The sequence below is a fragment of the Gobio gobio genome (genome assembly GCF_949357685.1).
Source record: "Gobio gobio genome assembly, chromosome: 8".
NCBI classification, from domain to species: domain Eukaryota; kingdom Metazoa; phylum Chordata; class Actinopteri; order Cypriniformes; family Gobionidae; genus Gobio; species Gobio gobio.
The window spans coordinates 55,881,924-55,897,593 of NC_137114.1; the positions used below are offsets into that span (position 1 = coordinate 55,881,924).

Below are 15,670 nucleotides of genomic sequence, written 5' to 3' on the forward strand. Positions count from 1 at the left end.
GTGCGTGCGTGCGTGCGTGTGTGTGTGTGTGTGTGGAGGAGGGGGGTGGGGGGATTAGGAATCGATTAAAGGCAAATTGGAGGAACTCTGGCTCTGATGTGTCCGTGGATTAGAGGGAAAGAAATGAATCATATTTTAAGTCCTGAGAGTCTCTGAGCCCGTCTGCAACACGCCATATGCTGCATCCACCCAGATTACACACACACACACTTCTGTGACTCTTCCATCTCAACTTGTTTCTTTTTGCATCTCTCTTTCAGAACACATGATGGACAAACACGTATGTGTGTGTGTGTGTGTGTGTGTGTGTGTGTGTGTGTGTGTGTGTGTGTGTGTGTGTGTGTGTGTGTGTGTGTGTGTGTGTGTGTGTGTGCATACAGCAGACGTATTAATTGGCGAATCTCATAAAAACATATCCAACTCATATTTAATCACAAAATCAAAAGTAACCATTTATGCATAAAGAAAATAGAGTTTATTGTAGGACCATTGAGATATTTAGCCATTTAAATAGTTTGCGTTTATTATTATTTTTTTATTATTGATCAATTATACAACTTTAATTTTAAAAGATACAACTTTTGTTTGTTTATTTGTTTGTTTATGTATGTGTGTACGTACTCATTTAATACACTAATCGGGCATAACATTATGACCACCTTCCTAATATTGTGTTGGTCCCCCTGACCCGTCGAGGCATGGACTCCTCTAGACCCCTGAAGGTGTGCTGTGGTATCTGGCACCAAGATGTTAGCAGCAGATCCTTTAAGTCCTGTAAGTTGCGAGGCAGGGCCTCCATGGATCGGACTTGTTTGTTCGGCACATCCCACAGATGCTCGATTGGATTGAGATCTGGGGAATTTGGAGGCAGAGTCAACGCTTTAAACTCGTTGTTGTGCTCCTCAAACCATTCCTGAAGCATTTGTGCTCTGATGAAAAAGCCACAGCCACCAGGGAATATAGTGTCCCAATAAAGTCTCAATGGTCCTAAAATGTTTTGATATTTAACCGTTTACATGTTCACTGGTTTTACTGTTTTGAAAGGATCAAATTTTGTTTTCTAAAACAAAAAGACTTTCATTACAAAACCCAAAGGACTTGTCCAGCGTTTATGGAAAGAAATGTTTATTTATAACTCATTGAAAGTCTCAAAACTAAAAGACTCTAGAAGCAAACACAATGAAAAAGCAGGACATTACAAACAAAGACAGAAAAGAAAAGTGTTTAAAAAAAAAAAAGATTTGTACAAACAAACATTAAGAGCGTTGGAGCCTATAAAACCTGCGAAACCCCTGAGATTGACGAACAAAACAAACACTGAATGTTGGCAGAATCTAAACGTTAAGAGTCCATGTTACTCGACACATGATTTCATTCAAGTAAAGTTTGACATTTAAAAGAAAGAGCGTGTGGCGAACGTCTCGAACAGAAGAAACAACAGATGCTGTGATCTAATTATAATATCAATTAAAGAAACATATAAAACACAAAATGGGCTCTAGACGAGTCCGTGGACGCGCGTTTCATCTATCCGACACAAAAGCACTTTCATCTTCGTTCTTCAGTATCAAAAGCAGCTTATTCATAAACATATGAGAATATGTTTCATGGGATTCTGAAGGATGAAACATCATCTAGTCTAATGATAATGATACACCTCCTAAAACGAGCCTTTGCGGTACAGATGATGATGATTGTCAGATCGAGTCACTGCTTAACTGAACGCACTAAACACTTGATCTTCAAGAACCTGCTTGTTTATTTATCGTCTATAGCTACACATCATTCGAAATCATCAAGACAGACAGTAAAGGTCTGTTTACACCAGTAACGATAACTACATTAGTGTCCACGCGCTCTTACCCGAAAATTCTGTCAATAATTACTCACCCTTGTGTCGTTACGTGTTACGCATCACATTTGCGCTTCTCAAGAACCAATGAGGTTAATTCTCGTGTTACGCATCATGTTTGCGCTTCTCAAGAACCAATGAGATTTATTCTCGTGTTACGCATCATGTTTGAGCTTCTCAAGAACCAATGAGATTTATTCTCGTGTTACGAATCACGTTTGAGCTTCTCAAGAACCAATGAGGTTCATTCTCATGTTACGCATCACGTTTGCGCTTCTCAAGAACCAATGAGGTTCATTCTCGTGTTACGCATCACGTTTGCGCTTCTCAAGAACCAATGAGGTTCATTCTCATGTTACGCATCACGTTTGCGCTTCTCAAGAACCAATGATGTTCCTTCTCGTGTTACGCATCACTTTTGCGCTTCTCAAGAACCAATGAAGTTCATTCTCGTGTTACGCATCACGTTTGCGCTTCTCAAGAACCAATGAGGTTCATTCTAGTGTTACGCATCACGTTTGCGCTTCTCAAGAACCAATGAGGTTCATTCTAGTGTTACGCATCACGTTTGAGCTTCTCAAGAACCGATAAGGTTTATTCTGGTGTTACGCATCACATTTGCGCTTCTCAAGAACCAATGAGGTTTATTCTGGTGTTACGCATCACATTTGCGCTTCTCAAGAGCCAATGAGGTTTATTCTCGTATTACACATCACATTTGCGCTTCTCAAGTACCAATGAGGTTTATTCTCGTGTTACGCATCACGTTTGAGCTTCTCAAGAACCAATGAGGTTAATTCTGGTGTTACGCATCACATTTGCGCTTCTCAAGAACCAATGAGGTTTATTCTCATATTACGCATCACGTTTGCGCTTCTCAAGAACCAATGAGGTTCATTCTCGTGTTATGCATCACGTTTGAGCTTCTCAAGAACCAATGAGGGTGAGTAATTAATGCCAGAATTTTGGGGTGAACTAACCCTTGAAAGCAGGATGGATTCTGATTGGCTGTCAATGTTTTTAACATTCATCATCTGAAGAAAAAAAAAATCAGGATTCCAATGATATTATTCCACTGTGTCGTCGTTATCTATAAACTATAAAGCCATTTCTTTATTAGTTATTGTCCTTGATGTGAACGGGCCTACCGTCAGTTTTACTTCTGTCCAGAACACAAACGCTTCATTTGTGCATGAATATGGGTATGACGTGATCACCCCGATTCTTAAAAATAAAGGTTCTTCATCGATGGCTCCATGAAGAACCTTTAACATTTCCACTGCACAAAATGTTATTAAAATGTTCTTTTGCACCGTTCACAAAAATGGTTCATTTATGGCAACCCATTTGGAACCTTTATTTTTAAGAGTGCCCTGCCTTTCCCTTCTAAACGCCCTACAGGACCTGGAACTTCCAGGAGTTTTGGTCCTTGTAGTCCAGACAGTCCGCGGCGCTGAAGTTCAGTTTCCAGGACGCCGTTTGGTCTTTGTAGTCTAAGCAGTCGACGGCGCCAAAGCCCAGCGAAGCGGCGGTGTAGCCCTGAGATGACAGCGATGCGGGCGACTGGCTGAGAGCACCACTCATGGAAGAGGCGGTGATGGGGCTGAGAGCGCCCCCGGTGGCCGACAGCTGCGGGTGCATGGGGGACAGGTACGAGCTGCAGTCCAGCCCAGTGAAATATGACGAGGAGGTGGCATAGCCTTGCCCGTAGGCCGGGGCCTGTGTGTAGGTCATGGGGTAGGCGCTGGAGCGCTGCAGGCAGGGGGTGCCAGAGACCGAGAGCGGGTCGGGCAGCGGAGAGATGGAGGCCGGGCTCCAGATGGACACGGTGGCGCTGCTGGAGCTCGGGGTGATGGATGTGCCGGGTGGTGGTGGTGGTGGTGGAGGGCTGTAGGGCCCGTTGGTGCTGGCGCTGGCCTCGCTGACGCTGGGCTCACGGGCGGGCGAGGACTTCTTCTTCGGGGGTCTGGGTTTGGTCTGGCCACTGGTCTGCTGCTGCTGCTGTTGGCGGCACTTGGCGCGGCGGTTCTTAAACCACACCTGCAAAAAAACACAGTCGGGTTACGGACCAGGACGCCGAGAATGCCTCTCTGAAGCATGAAAGATGCATTTGCGCTTCTCAAGAACCAATGAGGTTCATTCTCGTGTTACGCATCACGTTTGCGCTTCTCAAGAACCAATGAGGTTCATTCTCGTGTTACGCATCACGTTTGCGCTTCTCAAGAACCAATGAGGTTCATTCTCGTGTTACGCATCATGTTTGTGCTTCTCAAGAACCAATGAGGTTTATTCTCGTGTTACGCATCACGTTTGCGCTTCTCAAGAACCAATGAGGTTCATTCTCATGTTACGCATCACGTTTGCGCTTCTCAAGAACCAATGAGGTTCGTTCTCGTGTTACGCATCACGTTTGCGCTTCTCAAGAACCAATGAGGTTCATTCTCGTGTTACGCATCACGTTTGCGCTTCTCAAGAACCAATGATGTTCATTCTCGTGTTACGCATCACGTTTGCGCTTCTCAAGAACCAATGAGGTTTATTCTCGTGTTACGCATCACGTTTGAGCTTCTCAAGAACCAATAAGGTTCATTCTCATGTTACGCATCACGTTTGCGCTTCTCAAGAACCAATGATGTTCATTCTCGTGTTACGCATCACGTTTGCGCTTCTCAAGAACCAATGAGGTTCGTTCTAGTGTTACGCATCACGTTTGCGCTTCTCAAGAACACGAAAATTAACCTCATTGGCTCTCACTGAAGTTCAAACGTGATGCGTAACACGAGAATGAACCTCATTGGTTCTTGAGAAGCGCAAACGTGATGCGTAACACGAGAATGAACCTCATCGGTTCTTGAGAAGCGCAAACGTGATGCGTTATATATATATATGGGTCAATGACAAATATTTTTTTTAAAGATTTTTTTTAAATATAATATTAAACAAAACCGTTTTTAAATGCATTTTTTTGTCCAAAAAATGTATGGTGTTGATTCATATACAGCTTGTAAGACAGCATTAATTCATTATTAAACACAATATCTGATTTAACCACCCAGAAAATGTCAGGTGGTGCGACCATATATTCATTTAATGTGCTAAAACCTTGTAGATATGAATCATTGTAATGCCCTTTCCATTTCTTTATGTGTTGCCCTTTTAGACACTTTTCTATGTGTACAAACACCCAAAAGGAGTTTTTATTTTTTGTTTTTAACTGTAAAAATGATTTGTATACATTACATAACGGTTTACAGTTATATTTCTTACTTAATTTTGCAATTGCATTGGGAATTGGTAGTTTTAAATGTACATTTGCTGACATTTCAAAATCAATTCAAATCTAACCGGCATTAACTAGGACACCTATACAAATGTTTGACCATATGCTCATACATTTTTAAAATCAAATACAATTTTTTTTATAATAACACATTTTCAAAGTTTTCCAGGGGTCACACCACCTGACATGATAAGTTGATTCAACCTCATCATTACTCAAAATTATCTGATATTTATTGGAGGGTGACTAACATTGCATCAAAGGGGGTCTTCTGCGTGATGTCATATCCTGTCACATGGGTTTCTTAAAGTAATATTGCATAAAATGGCCTTTTTTTGTCGGTCTCTGACAATAAGTAAAGTTTTCGACAAAAGTTTTTTAAGTAATAGAATAGTTTTGAAATAGGACTGATACACTATTTTCCCTCATTTATAAGGAATTTAACGTAAAATCATATCAAACTATTTGATTAGGAATTTGACTGAGAAAATAAATCGTTTTGTTTTCTGCTTGTGCGTTCGGACGGTCCAGACATTTTTGGTCTTTCAAACACCACAACTCAAAAAGTCAATTGAATTTTTTTTTTAAATGAAAAGAGTTTCTTATAAAGGAAATATTGTAGATCAATTTGATATATGACATGCGTTTATTACAATTCTTTTTAGGAAAATAATGAATTCGGACACAAGAAATACATATATATAGTACACTCAAAAAATTATTTTATGATGCTCTTCACTTTATTTAAGCAATTCATCTTATTTGATATCGGAGAGTAGATGTTTAAATAAAGTGCTATTTGATGAGAAAATGGAGAGACTTTTTAATGCCTAATGTTTTGTTATGTTGGTATTTAAAAGTTTTTGTTATGTTAGTGTTTTTATGTTAGCATGTGCTTGGGCTGAGTACCTGCGAATAACAATTAAAGCTGTTTTAATAATAATAAACTACTTTGAGCATGCCATGGATGTAACAAAACCATCTTCTGGCTTAAAGGTTTTGTAAATGTTGTAAAAATAGTATTTAACTAAATAAAAATAATCAATTAAACTGGATTACTAGTTTTGGTTTGTTTTTTATATTCATTTTAGAATAATTAAATTGAATAGTTTTGGAAAAAATTATGAAAGTTAACCTGATTTAACTAAATGCCATTGAATTAAACTTACGTAAAAAAAACTTAAGTTTACTGAAATAAACAATGTTGATTAAATTCAACATAACCTAATTACATGGAACCTGTTGACATAAAAAATTAAGTAAATCCAACGTATCAATTTTTTGAGTATTACTCATGATTAATCGCATCTAACATAAATGTTTTGTTTATACACTAAAAAAATTATTCGTTGAATTTACAAAAAAAGTGGTTGTAAGTGGTTGCAATCAATTTATTTTATCTCAATTTAAACAAATACACATGCAATTCCCATAGAACCAAATCATTTTTTTTTTATTAAAATCAAAAAACTAAATTTAAATGATTTAAACGAGCACAAATTAATTATGCTTAATTTAATCGGGCCATAATCATTTTTTTCAGTGATACGTGTGTGTACATATATATATAAACAGGCATAAGCATATAATATATATAATTATATATCTACTCACACATATATTATATAAGCAAACTTTTATGTTATAGAATTGATTAATCACGATTAATCGATTTGACATATATATAGATATATAGTGACACTACAATAAGTTTGTTTTGTTAACTTTACTTAATAAACTCTAAAAAATGCTGGATTAAAAACAACCCAAGTTGGGTTGAAAATGGACTAACCCAGCAATTGGGTTGTTTTAACCCAGCGATCGGGTTGTTTTAAGCAAACATTGAACCCAACCGCAGGGTTAAAACGACCCAATTGCTGGGTTTTAACAACCTGTTCACTGGTTAAAACAACCCAATTGCTGGGTTAGTCCATTTTCAACCCAACTTGGGTTGTTTTTAACACAGCCTTTTTTAGAGTGTATTAACTAACAATGAACAACACATTTAAAGCAACTCTTTAGCTTAGTTAATTCCAACATTTAGTAATACAGTGTGTGCGTGTGCACGTGTGTGCGCGTGCTCGCGCGCCTCACCTGGACTCTGGACTCGGGCAGGTTGATCTTGAGCGCGACCTCCTCCCTCATGAAGATGTCCGGGTAGCGCGTCTTGGCGAACAACGCCTCGAGGATGTCGAGCTGCGCGCGCGTGAACGTGGTTCTCTCGCGCCGCTGTTTGCGTGGCGTGTCTGAAAATAAACCACATACACTTCATCATCATCTTCATCATCATCATCTCGTCTTCAATGTGCATGCATCTATCTATCTATCTATCTATCTATCTATCTATCTATCTATCTATCTATCTATCTATCTATCTATATCTATCTATCTATCTCTCTATCCATCTTTCTATCCATCGTTCCACAATATGTTCGAAAATATAATTATAATCTTATTTTTGTATTATTCTTATCAGCTTTTATACACTTGTAAAATTATAATTATATCTCCGAATGTGTGTTTTTTTGTTTGTTTTTTTAGTCCATAAACGCGAAATAGTCTAATTTCTCTGAATATGTGGATTAATAAAGATGTAGTTTATTAAACGGGCATTAATAATCTCAATTAGCAGCTTTGATTATGATATTTATCCGAGTTTGCGATAATTATTTCGCGTTTGGCTCCCCGATTATCAGACGAAATAAACCATCGCATATTTATACTTTTTAATTTATTTATTTTATTAGAAAAATACAAATGTTCACATTGGTTGTGTTTGGCTCTCATTCTCATAATTTAAAAGCTCATTTTAAAATGATTTTCCTTTCTTTGATTTAACGTTCGATCTTTAACAAATTAATTCGAAAATTACATGCAATATTATGCGCGATATAAAGGCCTAATCGACCAACTTTATATATTTTCGATCACAGTATCTGTGTTTAGTCGTGATACTCTTTTAATAAACGCCAAATATATTTTCGCATCATTCCGAAAAACAAAAGGGAGTGTAAATCATATTTATAATTAACAAATAACGTGAAAATATAATGACATTTATATTCATAAATGCTTAAGTTGTTAGCCATCTCAGTTTCAGGTCGTTTCTTAAATTAGTGAAATAATATAAATATTACGGGAAAGCCGATCGGCACTTTTACGCGCGGGTTAAATATCATTTCTACGCGCGGTTTAAACATCACATCTTCAAATTCTCGCTATGACATGGAAAACACATGACTCAAAAATGCAAAGAGGGTGAAATAATAAGCACTTACTGGGGTATCCGACGGCAGAGTGCAGGAGGTCCATCCCGGTGCCGGACAGGGTCAGGCCGTTGACAGAGTAATGAGGCTGTTTCATGTAGGACATCATGACTATAAACTCTCTCTCTCTCCCTCTCTCTCACTCTCTCACACTCTCTCTCTCTCCTTCTGTCTGTTTCTGTCTGAAATGGACCTTTAGTTTTACGCACGCGGAGTGTCTGTCAGTTGAAGGTTTTGTTCTGGGATGCTGTGACACAGGGTCTGTCTCCGAAGGCTCCGGCGGGCGTTCGGCGGTCGGTGGTCGGTGTGAGTGTTCGGTGAGCTCGGGCTGCGCTCGGTCGGTGCGCGTGTCTCCGTCTCCGTCTGATAGTGCTGAAGTGAGGAGGAGGAGGAGGAGGCGGCTAATTAGAGAAGGACAAGACCTGAACAAACCCCTCCCTCCAAACCTCCCTCCCTCCCTCTCTCTCTCTCTCTCTCTCTCTCTCTCGCTCAGATTTAATAAGTTATATATTTGCGTTGAAAACCACAAAACAAAAACTGTATTTGGTTTGAATAAAATATGTGCTGTTGCTCACATTATTTGCGCTAGTTTTAGATTTATTTAAACGAACACTCGCTTGAATTAAGACGCAATAAATGTAAAAAAAAAAAAAAAAAAAAAATGCCTACATTTTTGCAAACGCAAGTTGTGAAAACGTTGTAAAAAAAAAAAACCGTAAGGGAATATTTCTTTTTTTTAATTTTTTTATTTTTATCTAGAATTAAAAACGTGTTTGTTTCTTTGATTTAAGCGAACATTCCATTTCGTCATTCTTCACACATTCAGTTATTTTTGAATTTTCTTTGAATGTTCGAAAACATTTAAAAACGTTCGTTTTTGTGTTCCAGTGTTCCATGAATGACGTTAGATCACTGTGAACGAACGTTCTATTAACCTTACAGGAAGAACGTTTCCTATTCGCTATTTAATGATTTCTCCTGTTTATATGTCTGACCTGTTAAGATGTTTATCTGACACATTTTATTCAATCGTTCAGCCTCTCAATAAAAAACGAAATTCACATCGCATGAGCGCAAAATGAAGTTTAATGATGGTCTGTGTGTTCGTAACTGTGATGCGCGTTCACGGCTCCGTTTCAGAGCTCACGGGGCAGATTACGCGTCACAGCCGCGCAAAAACACATTTCATTATTTCACATCGCTGCAGAATACTGGAATAATTGGAGTGTGTGTGTGTGTGTGTGTGTGTGTGTGTGTGTGTGTGTGTGTGTGTGTGTGTGTGTGTGTGTGTGTGTGTGTGTGTGTGTGTGTGTGTGTGTGTGTGTGTGTGTGTGTGTGTGTGTGTGTGTGTGTGTGTGTGTGTGTGTGTGTGTGTGTGTGTGTGTGTGTGTGTGTGTGTGTGTGTGTGTGTGTGTGTGTGTTGGGTGCGCGCGTCCAAACGGGATTAAAGAAACAAAAGGACCCAGTGTTTCACAAATCCCACAAATATCCACCATCATCTCTCTCTCTCTCTCTCTCTCTCTCTCTCTCTCTCTCTCTCTCTCTCTCTCTCTCTCTCTCTCTCTCTCTCTCTCTCACAATATATATAGAATTATAGCCTCTAATGAATGTTCATTTTAATTCATCATTTGTGTATTTTTTTGTTTTATATTCGCCTTACACTTGAGTTCAGTCACGCAATGCGCGCGTTTTCTATCCACTTTAGAAATGTCCAGAATTAAAAACGCATTTGTCTTGTGTGTTTGTGCTATTATGATTTTCTTGGTTATTCGAACGTTAAGCGAACGTTCCATTTCGTCATCCTTCACACTTTATCGGAACTCTTGAATGTTTCTTTGAACGTTCGGAAAAACGAGCTGCAACATTTCAACTGGATACATTTTAAAACTGCGCGCGTGTTTTAAACACAATCCAAAAACTGATGATCTTTCGCCTGCTGTGTGTGAAGCTATAGCATTATTATATTTCAGACTCGTGTGTGTGTGTATCTCCCACTATTGTCATATGATTGTCAGGATGTAAATGAGCGCGTGTAAAGCGGATTCTGCGCTTGTTAATTGAATCGGATTTCTTCTAGTTTCAAATCCACAGAAACTCTATAAGGGGTTTATCTGCAGATATAAAGACACACGGACAGTATAACCGCCTGAGTTCAGACCGTTCATATCTGTGTCATATCTGTGTCATCATATCTGTGTCATATCTGCAGCAGGCCGCGGAATACACCAGAGGAAACCCGCGTCTTCAGCGTCTTCAGCATCTTCATCGGGAAACTGGTGAGTTTTAATTTGGGGGGCATGCACGCGCACGCACGCACGCGCTCACTCTCAGACACCTGTCGCGCGCTGTATGTGAACTATAGATAACACTGCATTAGTCAACACTTTCTGTCGCAAACTTTATAACACGCCCTCTTTTAATCTGTTCTATTAACTCCTGTAGAAATGCACACAGTTAAAACTTTTTTACTTTTAAAAAGTTATTTATTTAGCAAATTTAAAAGACGAAAAAAATAGATTTCTTGAAGTAATGTTTGTTATTTTTATTGCAAAGTTATGCTTTCTGGAACTCTATCTATCTATCTATCTATCTATCTATCTATCTATCTATCTATCTATCTATCTATCTATCTATCTATCTATCTATCTATCTATCTATCTATCTATTTATCCAACCCTCCATCCATCCATCCAACCATTCATCCATCCAACCATCCATCCATCATCCATCCAACCATCATCCATCATCCATCATCCATCCATCCATCCATCCATCCATCCATCCATCCATCCATCCATCCATCCATCCATCCATCCATCCATCCATCATCCATCCAACCATCCATCCATCCATCCATCCATCCATCCATCCATCCATCCATCCATCATCCATCCAACCATCCATCCATCCATCCATCCATCCATCCAACCATCCATCCATCCATCCATCCATCCATCCATCCATCCATCCATCCATCATCCATCTTCAATCCATCCATCCATCCAACCAACCATCCATCATCCATCATCCATCCATCCATCCATCCAACCAACCATCCATCCATCCATCCATCCATCCAACCATCCATCCATCCATCCAACCAACCATCCATCCATCCATCCATCCAACCATCCATCCATCCATCCAACCAACCATCCATCCATCCATCCATCCATCCATCCATCCATCCATCCATCCATCCATCCATCCATCATCCATCCAACCATCCATCCACCTACCCCTCCATCCATCATCTATCTATCCATCCACCCACCTACCTACCTACCTACCTATCCATCCATTTATCCTTCAATCCATCCCTCCATCCATCCATCTATCCATCCACCCACCTACCTACCTACCTACCTACCTACCTACCTACCTACCTATCCATCCATCCATTTATCCATCCATCCATCCATCCCTCCATCCATCTTCTATCCATCCATCCATCTTCCATCCATCCATCCATCCATCTTCTATCATCCATCCATCCATCTTCCATCCATCCATCCATCCATCCATCTTCCATCTATCTATCTATCTATCTATCTATCTATCTATCTATCTATCTATCTATCTATCTATCTATCTATCTATCTATCTATCTATCTATCTATCTATCTATCTATCTATCTATCTATCTATCTATCTGTCTGTCTGTCTGTCTGTCTGTCTGTCTGTCTGTCTGTCTATCTGTATGGTTATTTGTACTGGAATTTTCCATGTCTCCTGAGCGTGTGGCACTAGGACCCAGTGGAGACTGAAATTAAGGACACATCCACCACATAAGAAGCTTACAGTATTTAATCTGCAGGTCCTAAAAAACACCACTCACACACACACACACACACACACGTACGTACACACACACACACACACACACACACACACACACACACACACACACACACACACACACACACACACACACACAGCTCCTAATGCTACATGCTTGGACCAAATTGTCCGGTCACTCTTGTTATTGTTGTGTAGATCCTCCAGTTCCTGAGGCACATGTTGTTTTGTCGTGTTTTGATCGGTTCTGATGCTGATTCTCTATAATGTGAGTCAGTAGATGTGTGTGAAAGCCTGTCTCGCGTCTCATATACGGGCCTGGTGTTTTCAGGGCCCTCGGGAGCCCTCAGAACTTCCCCCTGGAAACCTGACCAGTAAATGATGGTCATTATAATGGCAAAAGGCTGTGAAGATGCTACAGTAGCACATGTTTAATGGTTTGCAGTGTTTCTGCCTCTCACATCATGGGTTTGATTCCCAGGGAATTCATGCTCATATTTCTTGAATGCAATTGGATAAAAGCATCTGCCAAATGCATAACTGTAAATGTGTCAGAGAGATTTTATATCCAAAGCGACTTCCCATTCCCTGGGAATCGAACCCATGGCTTTGGTGTTGCGAGCGCCATGTTTGAGCTACAGGAACATTTTCAAAATGTTCAAGCATCAGCTGTGTAAATCTGCTCTCTCTAACACCCTATCATGGTATTTACCGCACTGGATACACACGCATAACACACACACACACACACACACACACACGGTTCAGCCGATTTGTCATAATATGCTTTATCTGAAAAGTAAGTATCTTACCTCGGGATAAAGAGGGGAAAGAGGCATTTGTAGTGAGATTGTGAGCAGAGGACGCAGACAGACAGCGAGAATGAAAGGGGACGAGAAACACACCTGACTGAGACGTTTGTGTGGAGTTTAGTGTTGGTACAACATGAGGAGATGCACATGAGACAGATATGATGAGCTTGACAGGTATGTGTGTCGAGATGGAAGAAAAGGGCCGAGCGGAGGAAGAGGAAGAGGGTGGGCGGGGCTTATTCACCTCGTGTTTGACCGTCTCAAACTCAATGTTTTGTGCTTGTGGCGGTTTGTGTGTTTATTAGACATCTTGACATGTGCGTTTGTTAGTGATCCAGGTCAGTGTAATGCTAAAGAACTAACGCTGAGGTTAGTTCTTGACTAGTGTTGGTTAACGCATTATAAATACATCAGTTACACTTTATTTTATGCGTCCGTTACATACAGTAAATTATGCATAATTACACGCAACTAACCCTAACCTAAATCAGATACACTTTATTTTAAGGTGTCCGTGTTACAGTGTAATTATACATTTAAGTACTGAGTAATAATAATTAACTAAATGTACATACTATAAGATTATATTTAGGACTGTTTAGGGTTAGTTTCATGTAATTAAGCACAATTACTCATATATCTATAATTACTCGGACACTGTTACATTGTAATTATACATTTAAGTACTGATTAATAACAATTAATGTACTTTCTATAGGGTTCGATTAATGTAATTACGCATAGTTTATAGTTATTACTAAAGTAACTATATGTAACGTGTGTTGTTACAAAATTTGGTAACACTTTTTTTTACAGTGTTCTTGTTACATGTTACATGTATTTACCATAGTAATAACAGTAATGCATGCAACTAACCCTCAAACAAACCCTAACCCTATAGTAAGTACATGTTGTTCATTAATATTACTCAGTACTTACATCTAAAATTACTAGGACACCTTAAAATAAAGTGTAACACTATTTTAAGGAGTCTGTGTTACGGTGTAATTATACATTTAAGTACTGATTAATAACAATTAATGTACTTTCTATAGGGTTAGATTAATGTAATTAAGCACAATTTATAGTTATTACTAAAATAACTATATGTAACGTGTGTTGTTACAAAATTTGGTAACACTTTTTTTACAGTGTTCTTGTTACATGTATTTACCATAGTAATAACAGTAATGCATGCAACTAACCCTCAAACAAACCCTAACCCTATAGTAAGTGCATGTTGTTCATTAATATTACTCAGTACTTACATCTAAAATTACTAGGACACCTTAAAATAATGTGTAACCCAATTTTTTACAGTACTGAGTGATATTAATTAACAATATTTACTTACTATAGTGCATGAAGTTATGCACAATTTACTGTAATTATTATAGTAAGTACATGTAACACTAAAATAAAGTGTAACACTATTTTAAGGAGTCTGTGTTACGGTGTAATTATACATTTAAGTACTGATTAATAACAATGAATGTACTTTCTATAGGGTTAGATTAATGTAATTAAGCATAGTTTATAGTTATTACTAAATTAACTAGATGTAACGTGTGTTGTTACAAAATTTGGTAACACTTTTTTTACAGTGTTCTTGTTACACATTACATGTATTTACCATAGTAATAACAGTAATGCATGCAACTAACCCTCAACCAAACCCTAACCCTATAGAAAGTACATGTTGTTCATTAATATTACTCAGTACTTACATCTAAAATTACTAGGACACCTTAAAATAAAGTGTAACCCAATTTTTTACAGTACTGAGTTATATTAATTAACAACATGTACTTACTATAGTGCATTAAAGTATGCACAATTTACTGTAATTATTACAGTAACTGCATGTAACACTAAAATAAAGTGTAACATTATTTTAAGGAGTCTGTGTTACAGTGTAATTGTACATTTAAGTACTGATTAATAACAATTAATGTACTTTCTATAGGGTTAGATTAATGTAATTAAGCACAATTTATAGTTATTACTAAAGTAACTACATGTAACGTGTTATTACAAAATTTGGTAACACTTTATTTTACAGTGTTACTATATTACACGTAATTACCATAGTAATAACAGTAATGCATGCAACTAACCCTCAAACAAACCCTAACCCTATAGTAAGTAAATGGTGTTCATTAATATTACTCAGTACTAGGACACCTTAAAATAAAGTGTAACCCAATTTTTTACAGTACTGAGTGATATAAATTAACAACATTTACTTACTATAGTGCATGCATTTATGCACAATTTACTGTAATTATTACAGTAAGTCCATGTAACAAGTGTAACAATAATAGTTTCATATAATTAAGCACAATTTATAGTAATTACTAAAGTAACTACATGTAACGTGTGTTGTTATAAATTTTGGTAACACTTTATTTTACAGTGTTCTTGTTACACATTACATGTATTTACCATAGTAATAACAGTAATGCATGCAGCTAACCCTCAAACAAACCCTAACCCTATAGTAAGTACATGTTGTTCATTAATATTACTCAGTATTAACATCTAAAATTACTAGGACACCTTAAAATAAAGTGTAACCTATTTTTTTACAGTACTGAGTGATATTAATTAACATTTACTTACTATAGTGAATGAAATTATGCACAATTTACTTAGTAATTAC

General features: G+C 38.0%; 1 protein-coding gene across 1 annotated transcript; it reads right to left on the reverse strand.

Annotated features, from left to right (window-relative positions):
- Positions 1-403: 403 nt before the first annotated feature.
- Positions 404-8,780, reverse strand: otx5 (orthodenticle homolog 5). The gene is made up of 3 exons (XM_079823010.1): positions 8,411-8,780; positions 7,227-7,378; positions 404-3,892 (listed from the first exon to the last, which is right to left on the reverse strand). Exons 1-3 carry the CDS (start codon positions 8,505-8,507, stop codon positions 3,248-3,250), a joined length of 894 nt encoding a protein of 297 aa, XP_079679136.1. The 5' UTR covers positions 8,508-8,780; the 3' UTR covers positions 404-3,247.
- Positions 8,781-15,670: the final 6,890 nt, after the last annotated feature.

Bases quoted from the DNA above. Each gene is read 5' to 3' on its own strand.
- otx5 (XM_079823010.1), bottom strand. From the start codon at position 8,507: ATGATGTCCTACATGAAACAGCCTCATTACTCTGTCAACGGCCTGACC. The intron at 7,379-8,410 runs GTAAGTGCTTAT...GTTTATTTTCAG, and splicing joins CTCTGCCGTCGGATACCCCA to ACACGCCACGCAAACAGCGG. The intron at 3,893-7,226 runs GTGAGGCGCGCG...GTTTTTTTGCAG, and splicing joins TGCCCGAGTCCAGAGTCCAG to GTGTGGTTTAAGAACCGCCG.